Source organism: Eubalaena glacialis, chromosome 19 (assembly GCF_028564815.1).
Source record: "Eubalaena glacialis isolate mEubGla1 chromosome 19, mEubGla1.1.hap2.+ XY, whole genome shotgun sequence".
In the NCBI taxonomy this organism is placed as follows: Eukaryota; Metazoa; Chordata; class Mammalia; order Artiodactyla; family Balaenidae; genus Eubalaena; species Eubalaena glacialis.
Window position 1 is genome coordinate 14866338 of NC_083734.1, and position 15178 is coordinate 14881515.

General features: G+C 48.9%; 1 protein-coding gene across 1 annotated transcript; it reads left to right on the forward strand.

Moving 5' to 3' along the window:
* The first annotated feature begins 4967 nt into the window (after positions 1-4967).
* LIAT1 (ligand of ATE1) lies at positions 4968-8033 on the forward strand. Its single transcript, XM_061176870.1, is given in 3 exon segments — positions 4968-5073; positions 5076-5294; positions 7460-8033. Coding segments are annotated over 3 exon segments (729 nt in total). The 3' UTR covers positions 7864-8033.
* Positions 8034-15178: the final 7145 nt, after the last annotated feature.

A 15178-nucleotide genomic window follows, 5' to 3' on the forward strand; every position in this document is an offset into this window, starting at 1 on the left:
GAGTTTCCACCTATGCTGCCCTTGGCCTAGGGCTACTCAGGAGGATGGACTCAGGAGTGAGGCCCAGATACACCCTACAAGCAGGCAGGGGTCATTTGGGCAAGAAATTCCAAGGTGCCAGGTACTCAGACTGGGGGCCACAAGTTGGAGGAGGAATGTGAGGTGCTGGGTGGGAAGGACCCCTTGATTCCACAGACTTCCTGCCCCTTAGGGAGGGATATAGTCGTGGGGGGAGAGTCAGAGCAGTGTCCTGTGAGGCACAAGGCCCAGGGCAGGGACCCCACTTGCCCAAGTCTAAGGCTGGTGCTGCTAAAGAGTGGACACTCCCTGTCTACCTTGGGGAAGGAACTGACAGCATGGAGAAAGTGGGCAGGAAAGAGCAGAGGGCTGGAACCAGCAGCCCAGCCAGCTGGGGGGACCAAGGCGGAGCAGGCATCAGGGAGGGACAAAGCTGCAAGCTCTACCCAAGCATGCCTACATCAGCACTGGCCAAAGGGGACAACCTGATCCTTACAGAGAAAGAAACCTTAGCTCCTACCAGCTCATAACTATAACAGCCACTGAAACCACAAAGAGAAAGTACAAACACGGAAACAAATAATGAAAACACTATCATCTCTTCTGTTGGTCAGTGAACATCTCTGTAAAGTCAACTGTTTTCCTGCAAGGTGCCAGATGTGTAAAACTGGGAAGGTGGACTCCAGGCCCAACTTGGAGGCTAATTAGCATTGAGAGGTGAGCAAGTCACTTTGCATCTCTCTGTTTCCTCATCTATCAAACAGGGATATACTTGCCCTATCTCTCTCTACTTGCAAGGGATTTTTGTGATTATTCCAAAAAATGTATTCCTTTGCTGGATGTGAATTTTGTCTCTCGAAGCTGATTGGCTGGGTCAACATAACCTCGATGCAACCTTCACGAAAATCGGGAAGAGAAGTGGCCAAGCTGCCTCCTGCCAGATAAGCATCCAGGCGAAGAGGACCAGCTGAGAGGAAAGACAGGCCAGCCTTTCTTGGAAAAGGAGGGCAGCTGGTCTTTGTAAGCACCCGTCTTCAAGCACCAGGGTCAGCAGGGTAGGGTATCTGGAAAGCAAACCCCAGACATCTCCATTAGCAGGTGGTCACCTGCACAAAGGACCTCTGTGATTTCATTTCACTTAGCTCCTGGGGACAAAAGCAGACAGTCAAGGGGCAGATTACAAGCACTCGCTGTGTGCAGAGCTGTAGGGGATACTTTAGGGAGCTTGACAGCAGGTGAGAGATGGAGGAGAATAGAAGAACAGAAAAGTCTTTTACAGAGCAATGTGTTCACTCATGCCTGTGTATGGATCAGTACTAATGACCATCCTCGCTGAGTACTAAGAGTGCCAAAATGTATAGATTTGATGCCATTCCCATCAAAATCCCAGCCGGCTATTTTGAAGAAACAGACAAGATGATTTGAAAATGTATATGGAAAAGCAAAGGCTCTAGAAGAGTCAAAACAATCTTCAAAAAGAACAAAGTTGGAGGACTTAACATTATTTTATATCAAGACTTACTATAAAGCTGCAATAATCAGGACACCGTAGTACTGCTGTAAGGAAAGACAAATAGATCAAAGGAACAGAATAGAGCCCAGAAATAGAGTCACACATATACAATTAGTTGATTTTCTACCAAAGTGCCAAGTCAAGTCAGTGGGAAAGGAATGTTGTGGTGCTCCAAGGACAATGGTGCTTCAAGGACAAAGGACGACCCTGCCTGAAAAAGTGTCAGCGTTACACCCCCTACCGGACTCTTACTCGCCCTCCCCACCACGTTGCTACGGTTACGAAATTCCTGAGCCCACCTGGGTGACGCCCACCTGGGCAATGGGACCTGTCCCAAATAAGGAAAGGCATCTGGCCTGTCCCACTCCCACTCTATAGAAGGAAGGTATATGTGCCTCGACCAATCAGGAAACAAAATTTTCACCTCGGACCGTTCTTTCGTTTTCTGGCTATAAAAACTGATCAATAGCACATGTTCAGGCTTGACTCTACCAGACTACTAGGAAGTCGGCCCATTGTTCTGGCAGCGACCCTTCCCTCTAATAAATTCTATCTTCTTTACATTCTGCCTTGTGTCTGGAAATTCTTTTCCAACCCGCATTCGGACCACGACAAATGTCTTTTCAATGAAAATTTCTAGAACAACTGGAAATCCATTTTGAAAAAAAATGAATCTCGATCCCTATCTGACTTTATTCACAAGATGAGTTTGAGATGGATGGTGGACCTAACCCAGAACCATAAAGCTTCTTGAAGAAAACAGAAGAGTACTTTTGTGATCTCAGAGTAGGGAAAGATTCCTTGGCCAGTATACAAAAAGAAAAAACTTATAAAATGGCTTCATCAGAATATAAAAATTCTGCTTACCACAAGACACCACTAAGAAAATGAATTGACAAGCTACAGACCTGGAAAAAAAAATCTCTGCAGCAATATATGTGACAAAGGATTTATATCCAAGACATGTAAAGAGCTTTTACAAATCAACAATAAAAATATAAATATCCCAATGACAAAAAGGGAGAAGACTTCAACAGACACTTTACAAACTAAGTTACACAAATGGCCAATAAGTAGTTTAACAAGTGCTCAACATCATTAGTCATCAGGGAAATGGCACTTAAAACTGCAGGGAAATACAACTTCATACACACTAGAATGGCTAAAATCAAAGACTGATGTTTCAGTTATCTATTGCTCCGTAACTTATCACCCCAAAACTTAGTAACTTAAACAGTTACAATCATTTTATTATTTCTCACAGTTTCTTTGAGTCAGGAATTCAGGAAGGGCTTGGCTTGGTGGGGCTGGCTTGGGAGTCTCTCCTGCTGTTATAGTCAGACTATGGCTGGAGGTGGAAAAGTGGGTGCTGGAGCAGCTGGGGCATCTCTCTCTCTCTCCTTTTACATAGTCTGGGGGTTTCTCCATGTGGTCTAGTTTGGGCTTCCTCACAGCATGGTGGCCTCAGGGTACTCAGACATCAGATGTCTTAGCAGGAGGCTCAGGTCTCCAGGAGCAAGTCTTCGGCTAACAAGGTGGGCGTGCCGTACCTTTTATGACCTGGCCTAAGAAGTCACACGGTGTCACTTTCACCATATTCTACTGGCTACATGTGGCTCCACCAAACCACCCTGATTGAAGGGGAGTGGAATTAGACTGTCTCTCTTGATGTGGGAGTGGCAAGATTCTAGAAGAGCCTGGGGAATAAAAGTTGTTACTGCAGCCATTTTTGGAAAATACAATCTGTGGCGGATTAACCTGGAAAGAAAAGCTGACAGATCATACCAGGCCTTGTAAGCCACACTAAAGTTCAGTCGTGTGATGGCCCACTCCCCCCCAACCCCCCGGAGGGTTTTAAGCAAGAGAGTGAAATTGTTCATCATCTTAAAAAGTTCCGGGCTTCCCTGGTGGTGCAGGTGGTTAAGAATCCACCTGCCAATGCAGGGGACAAGGGTTCGAGCCCTGGTCTGGGAAGATCCCACATGCCGTCGAGCAACAAAGCCCGTGCGCCACAATTACTGAGCCTGCGCTCTAGAGTCCGTGAGCCACAACTACTGAAGCCCGCATGCTCTAGAGCCCGTGCTCAGCAACAAGAGAAGACACCACAATGAGAAGGCCGTGCACCGCAACGAAGAGTAGACCCCGCTCGTCGCAACTAGAGAAAGCCCACACGCAGCAACAAAGACCCAATGCAGCCAAAAATAAATAAATAAAGTTATTAAAAAAGAAAAGTTCCTCCTAGCAGCTATGTGGATTTGGAAGCAGAGACCATTTAGGAAGGGGGTGCAGAAGTTCACGTCCCAGACACGGTGGTCAGCCCTAGCCTAGGTGAGGGTACAGGGAGAGAGTGGGGGTAAGGAAGACTGCCAGGGCTCTGGACTGACCAGCTGTTTTTGTTCACGGAGATGAAGAATGATGGAGAAATGAGTTTGTTTGGACACGGTGGGCTTGATAGGCCAGGATAGACATATGAGATTGGAACTCGGGAGATAAAAATTTAGGAGAGAACACACAGCATTTAAAAGGGCACAGGGGGGCTTCCCTGGTGGCGCAGTGGTTGAGAATCTGCCTGCCAATGCAGGGGACACGGGTTCGAGCCCTGGTCTGGGAAGATCCCACATGCCGCGGAGCGACTAGGCCCGTGAGCCACAATTGCTGAGCCTGTGCGTCTGGAGCCTGTGCTCCGCAACAAGAGAGGCTGCGATAGTGAGAGGCCCGCGCACCGCGATGAAGAGTGGCCCCCGCTTGCCACAATTAGAGAAAGCCCTCGCACAGAAACGAAGACCCAACACAGCCATAGATAGATAGAGATAGATAGACAGACATAGATAGATAGATTAGATAGATAGATAGATAGATAGATTAGATAGATACATAGATAGATTAGATAGATAGATAGATAGATAGATAGATAGATAGATAGATAGATAGATAGATAGACAGACAGACAGACGGGCACAGGGGACTTCCCTGGTGGTCCAGTGGTAAAGAATCCACCTTACAATGCAGGGGACGCGGGTTCGATCCCTGGTCAGGGAACTAAGATCCCACATGCCACGGGGATGCAACTAAGACCCCGGGCCGCAACTATTGAGCTCACATGCCTCAACTAGAGAGCCCACGTGCTGCCCACGCGCTCTGGAACCCATGCGCTACAACTAGAGAGAAGCCCTAGTGCCGCAATGAAGAGCCCGCATGCCTCAACGAAGCCCCTGCTTGCCACAACTAAGACCGGAGGCAGAAGAAAGAAAGAGGAAGAAAGAAAGAAGGAAATAATAAAAGGGCACAGGAGTGGAAAATGAGTGTCAACCCAAGCATTCAGAATCTCGCTACCCACCCTTCCTCTTATCGCCGCCAACCAAGCAAGCGCGCAGGATGAAATGCGCATGCGCACATCTCCGCCAGCGGCTCCTGGGCGGCAGCCTGCGGATTGCGCATGCGCGGGCGGTGTGCGGCGGTCGCCGTGGAGACGCGTGGCCCTAGCCTGGCCCTCGGCGCCCGGAGCCTCCGGCTCAGCCGCAGCGGGTCTCGTGCTGTCCCAGGCGCGGGGGGCGGCCCCGCGGGCGGATGGACTGCGGCGGTGGGGCCGGGGCGTCGGGGGATGGCGAGGACGAGGAGGAGGAGCGAGAGGGCTGCATGGCGGCCTCGCAGGGGTCCAGACTGCCCCCCGTCTCGGGCTGCGCCTCAGAACTGACCAAACGGAAGGTGAAGAAGAAAAAGAAGAAAAAGAAGAAAAAGACCAAGGGGTCTGGGAAGGGGGACGGTAAGAGGAGCAGCTAGCGCGTCCGCCTCAGCTCCCATACCTGAGATTCTTCTCCGAGGACACCCACCCCACCCCTCAGAGACCCCCACCTACGTGGGGACCTTAAGCCCAGAAACAGAAACTCGCCAGTCCCAATCAGAGGTCCTCCCTCTCTCCGCACGATGATGATCCAGCCCTCCGCACAAAGACCATCCATGTCCGCAGAGACCCCAAATCCTGCGTCGAGAATTCTCAACATCAATGGAGACCTTCAACCCCACACAGAGACAGGCCACAGAGCCTCCCAGCCCCACCTGTGACTCCTAGCTTTACACAGACACTCACTCATCTTCCTCATCCCTCAGTCCAAGCTTAAAATACTGAACATCTATACCTTCCCCACAGAAATCTCAAGCCCTCCTACAGAGATGCCCCCATCCTCACACAGAGACTTTCCCCATCCACAGATACAAAGGCACTAGTGACAGATGCTCTCACTCATACACAGAAGCACAGGCTCCTGCCTTCCGCCTGGACACCCTCCTTTCACCCTCATTTGATAGGGGCACCTGCCTCTGGTTGCCATGTAGACACCCAGGACATGCATATAAAGTATGCTCCCTGTACAGGCCGCCCTTCCTTTTCCCTCATCTACCAAGGCCACCCTTCGACTGCACACAAACACCATCACACCAGTCACTGCTACACACTCCTATAATCCCTGACACCCTCAACAACACCCCCTTCTATCAATATAATCGCCAAATAAAGCTAAAGCACAGATACCCCAGCAGGCACACACATTCACAGTCTGCACACACAAGCAGACACTACTACATACTCACATGCCTAGACCTCTCCACTACACATATGACCATACACGTGGGGTTCTCACTCCAGGCCCTCCTGTGAACACTTCACAGACGTACACCCACTAAAGCACAGAGCCCTACGGCTGCCACAAAAGCACAGAGCCCTACGGCTCACCGAGCTCCTCTCATAGAACGCCCTGGGGGCTCGACAAAGGCCCTGAGCACCCATTTGTGGAGAGAGTGCAACAGTGACGTAGAATGCACCTGTCCACGGGTGCTGTAAGTCTCCACTGTCCTTGTGTGGTTCACCTTGGTGGCTCTTGTCAGGGAGGTGGGTCTCGTTGACCCTGGCACAGCTGCCCTGACCTCCAGCACGACTAGTCCTGGGTTCAGGTTTCTGGGTCCTGGCCCTCTTTGTGCAGAACCAGCTCCCCTGACAAGCTGAAGGCAGAAGGAGCGACGGGCAGATTATAATTACTTCTCCAGTTGGGATCATAAGAAAAAGGCAAGAAAACAATTCTGGAGTTTAGGTCAATAAGCTCCATGTGTATCTTTTTAGCTTAGCTTCTGCCTCTAAAGATTACAGCGGCATGTACCTCATACCGTCAGCAGGGGACACCAAATAATTTTCAGGGAGTAGGAAGGTATAGGAATGCCAAGAGAGGAATTTTTTCTTATTTTCTTCTCTCTTTTTTTGGTGGGGGGAGGGAGATTCCTCTCTCCCAAAGAAATAGGATGAGCTGATTAAAGAATCACAAGTTGTAGTATTGTATATGCATGTTATATAATTCAGAAGGGCTGTTAATATTTTTAAAAATCAGTGTAAGCCACACAGCAAAAGTATTTCCTGGCTTGGAAGAATGCTTTCCACAGTCAGATTTAGGAAGCTTTTCTGTTGTTCTTCATTTCTTCCATCATAAAGTGTCTGGAATAGGGGTAAGTCATAGGCTCCCAGAACTGGGCAGTACCTTGGCGAGCATGTGGGTAGGTGAGGTGGGGGGCAGTGTGGAAAGGACAGGGCCCTGGCAATCGGGTGTGTGTTCAAATCCCGGCTCTGCCACCTGCTTTGTGACATTGGCAACTGACTGAAACTTTGGGAGTCTGTTTCCTCACCTGGAAAATAGGGCTGACAGCCTTTACCCAGAGGACCTGGCTCATAGTACGTGCTCAATAAATGGTTCCTCCCTCCCCAAAATGCCAACCCAAAGCATGTAGGCAGTGGATGTGTACGGGGCTGGTGGGCTTGGCCACCTGAGGCCCCAGGTGAGGAGGGGCCTCCAGGTCCCCCCTCACATCTTTAGTGGTTTGGGCATCACCCCCAAGCAGGCTGAGGGCAGGCATCACAAACGCTAACACCACTCATCTGCTCAGCAGATAAACATCAGAGTCGAGGCCTGAAGACTCAGCAGCTGTCTCCATCCTTCCATGACATCTTAAGTCCCAGCAAAGATCATGGCCCGGGGCCAGAGCACAGACAGGACAGGGATGAAAGCAAGCTCACCCCCTCTTACTCCTCCGCCGTATGTCTCTCCCGCTTTGCCGAAAAAGAAGAGACCCTTTCCAACCAGATCAACGAAAGTCTGCGTTGGGATGGCGTTCTCGCCGACCCAGAGGCAGAAGAGGAAAGGATTCGCATTTACAAGTGGAACCGGAGGAAGCGGTACCGGGTTTGGGCCCTGAAGGGTTTCCACTCTGACCCCGGTGACGAGGAGGTCCCAGAGAACCCAGCCTACCTCTCTGACCAGACGGCGGCAGCCGCGGCCGGCAGCCCTCGCTGACGACCAAGCGCCCCAATCACTGCTTTGAAGGAAACCTTATCCTGAAGTTCCTCCACCCTGATGCTCCACCTGAGTGAAAGCCCACCTGTGACACGGACAAGCTTATCATTTATCCTTACCACACATTTATGTGTTAAGAAAAAAAAGAATAAAAATAAAAGGAAATCAGACCTACCTCTGAAGGAAGCATGTGTCTGGTGTGTTGATGAGCTCAGCTCACCTTCCACCAAAACGCCGCTCGAGGCCCCGGAAGCCACAGCTCCTTCCTGAAGAGTGTAAGCAAGTTAATGAACAAAATTCTTTTCCGAATGTCCTTTTTTTCTCAAATAAGCTGGCATCTCTTTGTTATTTAATTTCCCATCACAATTAGATATCTGTACTCTCCCCCACCCACAAAAAAAGAGAAAGTGTGTAGATTGTATCAATTCTAAATTTTAAACTAATTTCATGGGTAAAATTCCTCACACAGCATGCTTTCAGAAGCCCAAGGAAAATGTCCCGAATTCCCTAAAGCCTTTTTTTTTTTAAATTAAATATACTCCCTGCCCTATGTGGCCTTCAAAATAAGTGAGTTCCAGAACATCGTCTTTGGGAGGTTATTATGGAAAGTCTCAAAAGGAATATTGCTTCTCTTATCAATATGGGCCTCCTCTAATCCCCCAAGACAGCATTTCAAGCAAAGTTCTGGAGCATTAAAAGGGCCCTACAACACTACTTGTTCTAAGTTAATATTCTTCCTTTCCACAAATATTGAGTGAGGGCCATGTGCTGCCTTAGTTTGGGTTCTTCCAGAAGCAGACAAAGACTGCACTGCAAGTAGATTATCTCAATGGAGAGGATGCAGGGATGGGGAGACGGCCAATCCAGGACACTATTAAAGCAGCTTCCATACTGGGCAGCAGGGCCTCAATCCCACAGGGAAACACTGTCAGGATTATCCCCACAGAGGGTGAGGGGGCTGGGATGTTATACGCCCCAGAGGCACTGGCTGATGGGTCCTGGGGGTGTTGGTTTCCTGGCATTTCCAGCCTGCCACACGCGGACCAGAGAGCAACCTCAGCTGGGGCGGGGGGGAGGAAATCGCCCTCAGGCACAAAGCAGCAGCCTGAAAGTTCCAAGAGATAGAGGTGGTCTCTGGGATAGCATCGGACACCTGTGTCCAGCACAGTGCAGGCCCCGAGGGGGACGGAGTGGACATTTAGGATGAGATTCCTGCCTTCCAAGGAGGTAAAGACATACAGTGTACTCAGGAGAAGTTGAAAGCCAACACAAAACATCACAGAATGGCTATTTGAAAGTCAGGCGAAAGTGGTCCTCTTGGTCTCCGCTAGCCCTCAGCTGACAGAGCAGCCTCCTACCCCTTCCTTAAAAGGACAGTGACAGTTTTCATGTAGGCCACCAGACCCTGGCAAGATAGACTGAGGGGCTTTCAGAAGAGCCCTCTCCTCCCCTGGAGAGGAGGTTAGCAGCGGGGCCTGGCAGGGGCCCTCCCTGTGCCGAGGCTGGGCCTGTTCCCTGCTGCCAAGTTGGGGCGCACCCATGGAATCAAGCAAAGGGCACTGAGGGCTCAGGCACAGCTCCATGGGGAGGAGGAGATGGGAAGTATGCTAATACTCAGACCTCACCCAGTGAGCTGGGTTCACCCTCAGTAGAGGGTGGGGCAGTTCAGTTGGCATTTCCCGTGCCCTCTGGCTCCGCCATGGTGGCTGGGGTGCGGTGCATGTACGAGTCTGAGGGCACACCTGCCTCGGAATACCTTGGTCTCTTGGTATCGTCTTCCACGGGGCGTGGGGTGGCCTGTGGCCGCCTTTCTGCCATGAGATATTCTGGGATAATGGTGAAAATGATGCACTTTGACCTCAGAGCTGCATTTTTCTCTTTCCCACCACGTGCTAGCTGTGTGACCTCAGACAAATTGCTTAACCTCTCTGAGCCTTAGTTACAACATCTGGAAACAGGGATGCAAATACCTACCTCAGTGTTGTGAGAATCAAATGCAGTAATTACATAAAGCATTTAGCACAGCGCCTGGCCCCTAGGAAGCGCTCAATCTATTGTAGGAGTTTTGAGCAATGATGTTTTAGGTGGGGTGGCTACACAGCCACCTCATCAAAGGGTGAGCTTCACAAAGAAACGTGGTTTCAGTGACTGGCTGATAGAATTCAAACAAACCGCAAAACAAATTACAGGGGTCTGGAGCAAGAGGGAATGTAGGAGGAATGAACCGAGGGTCTCAAAGTCCAGTGTTCTGGGGAGGGGGCTTTGAGCCAAACAAGAAAGTGCCTACTTGTAGCCTGGAACTAAAGGGGAGTCTGTGCTCAAGATATGAACAGAGGAAGCAGGTGGGGATTAACTCTTCCACAAGCACAGAACTGGCTCCAACTCAAACCACACTGGATTAGAAGTTTTAAGTATCTTTCTCACATCCAGACTGTTTCAGTGAGGACTCTTTACCCAATGAAAACTGGCTTACTGACAAAATGGAGTGACTGATTTATAAGGCCAACAGTCCAGAGTTGGATATGGCTTCAGGCATGGCTGGATCCAGGAGGTCATACTGTGTCATCAAAATTTGTCTCTTTCTCCACATCTTGCCTCTGCCTCCCTGATTAGCTTCATGTTCAGGCAGGTTCTCATAACAGGATTGCAAAAATGGCCACTGACATCCTTATAGTTCATCGAAGAAAAGAGAGTCACTCCTGTATCCATATCAACCCCAGAGAAGATCTCTGGCCTGGCACAGGTCATATACCCATCAATGGACTAATCACAGTGGTCAAGGAAATGGAGTATCTGCTGCAGAGACCTAGGGTACGGTGGGGACGTGGCAGAGGGAGCCAACCCCACTGGACACATGTACTGAACAGATTGTCATAGAATCTATATAAAACCTACATAGAATACAGAGTGACTCCCTAAAGAGATGCCAAGTAGATTTGTCCATTACCCTCCAGGTGAAGAATGATTCATTTTTAAAAGAACTTGAGGAAGGGTCATGGGGGTGGATTGCATAGCATGAGTTAATCTCAACGACCCAGACTGACTGCACACTCATCTCCAGAACTACTGACCCTTGCCCAACACTATGGAATCTATTAACTAAAGATGAACAATACTGTGTAACCATGGGTCCGTGAGCTGTTTTGGAGCAGAATGTTATCAGCTGGTCAGCACAGGTTAGTAATAATTGGGTTTATGATTTGCACCTGGTTTTGGTGGCACCTAGGGAGTGGATTACAACCTTTAAGGCTAGAAGCTAGCCTTAAGGTCAGGTAGCTAGAATGTGCCTACATGACCAGCTCACTCTAAGACACTCCCACCCTAAGTAGCCCCCGGGTTTCCACACTAGTAGTGGTTGGAGACTCGGGAACAAAGCGCTACTGTTTGAGCCTCGTGAATATCCACCGTGGACACTGCAGGAAAATTCCAGGGATGTTACGACTTCGGTATGGATTGGCGTGGTAGATACGGCAAAAGTGATGGAATGTCTCTTCCGAGATGAGGTTACAAAAAGAGAATGTGTTTGCAGGAAGGAGGGAAGGATGAACAGGGCTGTGAAACTATTCTATACGAAACTGCAGTGGTGGATACATGTCATTACACATTTGTCCAAACCCATAGAAAGTATAACACCAAGACTGACTCCTAAACTATGGACTTTAGTTAATAATAATGTATCAATGTGGGCTAATCAATTATAACAAATGTACCAACTCATGCAAGACGTTAACAATTGGGGAAACCGGCGGGGGTGGGGGAGAGGTTCACGTGGCAAGGAATCCGCGTCCCCCGCCAACAGCCCACAGCCCCATGCGTGAGCTCGGAAGCAGGTTCTATCCCCGTTAAGCCTTGAGGTGACCACGCCCTGAGTGACACCTTGGATTACAGCCCGTGAGACCGGAAACCAGAGGCATCCAGCTGAGCGACACCCAGATCCCTGAACCACAGAAACTGCGAGATAATAAAGTTGTTTGAAGCCACTAAATCTGGGGGCGATTTTGTTATGAATACAGTTGGCTTCTTCCCTCACCATCAGCTGTGCTTCTCAGCAAGCTGCGTCCCCCTCGACCTGAGGGTGGAAAACCCGAAACCCAACCTTCTCCTAAAAGCCATGTATTATCGGGCACCCCAGACTCCCACCGCTGGTGCTACGAGGAGGCTTAAGTTTATATCCAGAAGCAATGCTGTGCCCTGCAGGGTTGAGGGGGGCTGCTGGATGAGTTAAGTGATAGGTAAGACTGAACGGTTTCCACCTGTTATGCTCACACCTGGAGCTGTCGACAGCTATTTATATGTTCATGGTCTGTGTTTTGCATCCCGCCCCGCACCTTGTAATTATAATATCTTAGGTCATTTTCTAGTTTATAGGTTCTTCTATCTCATTTGTTCCTCAGTCAAGATGTCCTCTGAGTGGTGGGAACTATTATCTCCACGGTACGGTTTAGGCTTAAAGAGAAGAGGTGAATTGCTCAAGTCACACAACTTGTAAGAGATGGGCTCCAAGGTCTCCAATGGTCTTTTTAGAAAATGTGTATCAAGTCACTGCTCAGTCTGCAGTTCTCTGCTAATTGCTGCCAGGATACTGGGAATAACCATCTCATGGGTCAGGCTCCTCCCCGTCCAGGAGGGGGGTCCAGGAGCGGGGTCCAGGAGCGGTGTAGGCATCACACACCCAACATAACACGATTCCATCTCTGCAACCATCTCTGAGATGCGAGGTGTTGTGACCCCAATCACACATGAGGAAATGGACACAGAAAGGGAAAGTGACCTGCTCAGCGTCACTCAGGGCCTAAGGGGAGGAGCTGGGATGTCACACCCAAGTCCGGCTCGTTCCAAAGGTCCAGCTCTTAATTGCTGTGCTGTGGTGCCTCAGATGGGCTCCCAAAGCAGCGGGGAGCCAAGCTACACTCCCTCCTGGACTTTGACCGCCATGGAAAGAGGCAGATGAAGACAGAACGGGGGCTCATCGGCAGGGCCGGTGGCTAAAGCCGGCTGGGGTGTAGTTGAAAGGAGGGAGTCCTTCCCGGCAACTGTGGCTGGCAGGGAAGCTTCCTGGGAAGAAGAGGCCTGGGGAGGTAGAAATCCCCACCCACTGGGCCCAGAGGGCCCCAGGGTGATGGGAAAACACTCTCTGGGGCCTCCTGGCCATGCTGTGTACTTGTTCATGGTCAAATCTGGCCTTTAAAACTCCTGACACACTCCCTTCTGATCATCACTGGGAAGGGCTTAGGAAGGATCCTCTCTCCCACCTCACCCCAGGCCCGCATGCCCACCTGTGGCTACTTACCGGCCATGCCTTGGCGCTGAGGACCGTGCCAAAGCCTCACTGTCAAAACAGGGGCCTGGGACCAGCAGCACCCACAGGGCCTGGAGCTTGTTAGAAACTCTCCAGCACCAGGCCAGACTTCCCGAATCAGAACCTGTAGTTTAACAAGCTCCCCAGGTGACTCATGCACGTTGATGTTTGAGCAGCTCTGGTGCTTGGGAGACAGTTTCCGCAGATCTCTCACGTGTTGCGCATCTTGTGAGGAGTCTCTGACTGCCTTTGTTTTTTCTTTTTTTTTTGGCCGCACCACGCAGTATGCGGATCTTAGTTCCCAGACCAGAGATCCAACCTGCACCCCCTGCAGTGGAAGCACAGAGTCTTAACCACTGGACCGCCAGAGAAGTCCCTTTTTTTTTTGCCTTTGTTCTTTGAAGGATGTTGGGGTGACCAACGGCCTTGGAAGATTGACAGGGTCTCGATTCCAGTTCCTAAGCTCAGAGTTCCTCTCCCGTCAAACACCCTTTATATCCCAGTGCCACCTGGCCCCCTCTGCATCATTCCGTGGGAATTGAGGCTCTGGAAACCAACAAACAAATGCTGACCCTCTAGCTATTGCTGTGACTCATAAATCATCCTTTGTCTCTGACCCAAGAGTCTCATGTCTTTAGCCAACATCCATGACAGTGTGGAGGCTAATGTGTTAGCTTGCAAATAGTGTAAAAGCTCAGACGCTACACAGTTCTTAACACACTGACCATTTAACTCTCTGGTTTCTCTTCACTTAGATCACCAGAAAGCTGTACCATGTTCTACACGCAGGTTTTACTTCTCAAATTACACAGGAAATGCATAAATATTACAGACAAATTAGAAATTACAGATAAGCAAAAAAATGTTTTAAAAACACCCAATAGTCTCACCGTTCAGAGAGACTGAGCCTCATCTGTTTGGTATCCATCCTTCCAGTCTTTTTCTATTCAAGTCTCTACATACAGGAAAACAAAATTAATGGGCTAACAATACATGTGTTGTCTTCTAATGATCCTCTTAAAAATATAGCATGAACATCTTTCCAAGTCACTAAATTGACATCCACAACAGACTTTGTAAAGCTTGCCTGGTATTTTATTGTATAGACTATTTATTGAATCCCTATTTGTGGACATTTACTTGGTTTCCTACTTTTTGGCGATTCTGAACAATTTTGCAAAGAACATCCTTATATGCACATTTTAGTGCAATTGTCCAGTGCTTTGGGTACATTCTTGGAAGTGAAATTACAAGCCAAAAGATAATTAAAACAAGAAACACTTGTATGGCTTTTAACTCATGGCAGGTACTGTTCTAAGCACTTTGCATGTATTAACTCATTTAATCTTCACAAGCTGTCTATGCGAAAAGAACCCTTCTTATCCTCATTTTACAGAAAGTTTAAGGGACTTGCTAAGGTCACACAGCTAATAAACGATGGAGCTGGGATTTGAATCCAGGTGGTCTGGTGAAGAGGTCTAGAATATGCCACTCCAAAATATGCCACTTTGGCATAAAGATTATTTTGAGCTGAAGGCCATTGAGAATCAACAGATGTAGGAAAAGTTCTTTGCTTTCCCCTTATCTGCCTAAAAGCAGGGCATCAATTTCCCTTTGTGAAGTTGGCATAGGTTGCTCCCGCACCTCCTATACCATGATGAGGAGAGCAACTCTTGTCACCAGAGACAGAGAGGCACCGAGACAAATCTGCATAAACAGGCCTTGTTAAATAACCCTTATCTTCCATTAATTTCCCCAATTATTTCCTAGTCACTTTCCCACAGTTTATTGGCCCTAGGCCCAAACTCCCTTTCCTTTTTCTAATGACTTCTCAATTTATCACCCTTTGTTAAAATGGTATATAAGCTCCTGAGTCTAATTTCTTTGGCTTTTCACTTCTGTGACAACCCCATGTACGTAAAAAATATTAACATCAACAACACTGTATGCCTTTTCTCCTGTTAATCTGTTTTTTGTCAGTTTAATTCACAGGCACCATGCACTAAACCTAAGAGG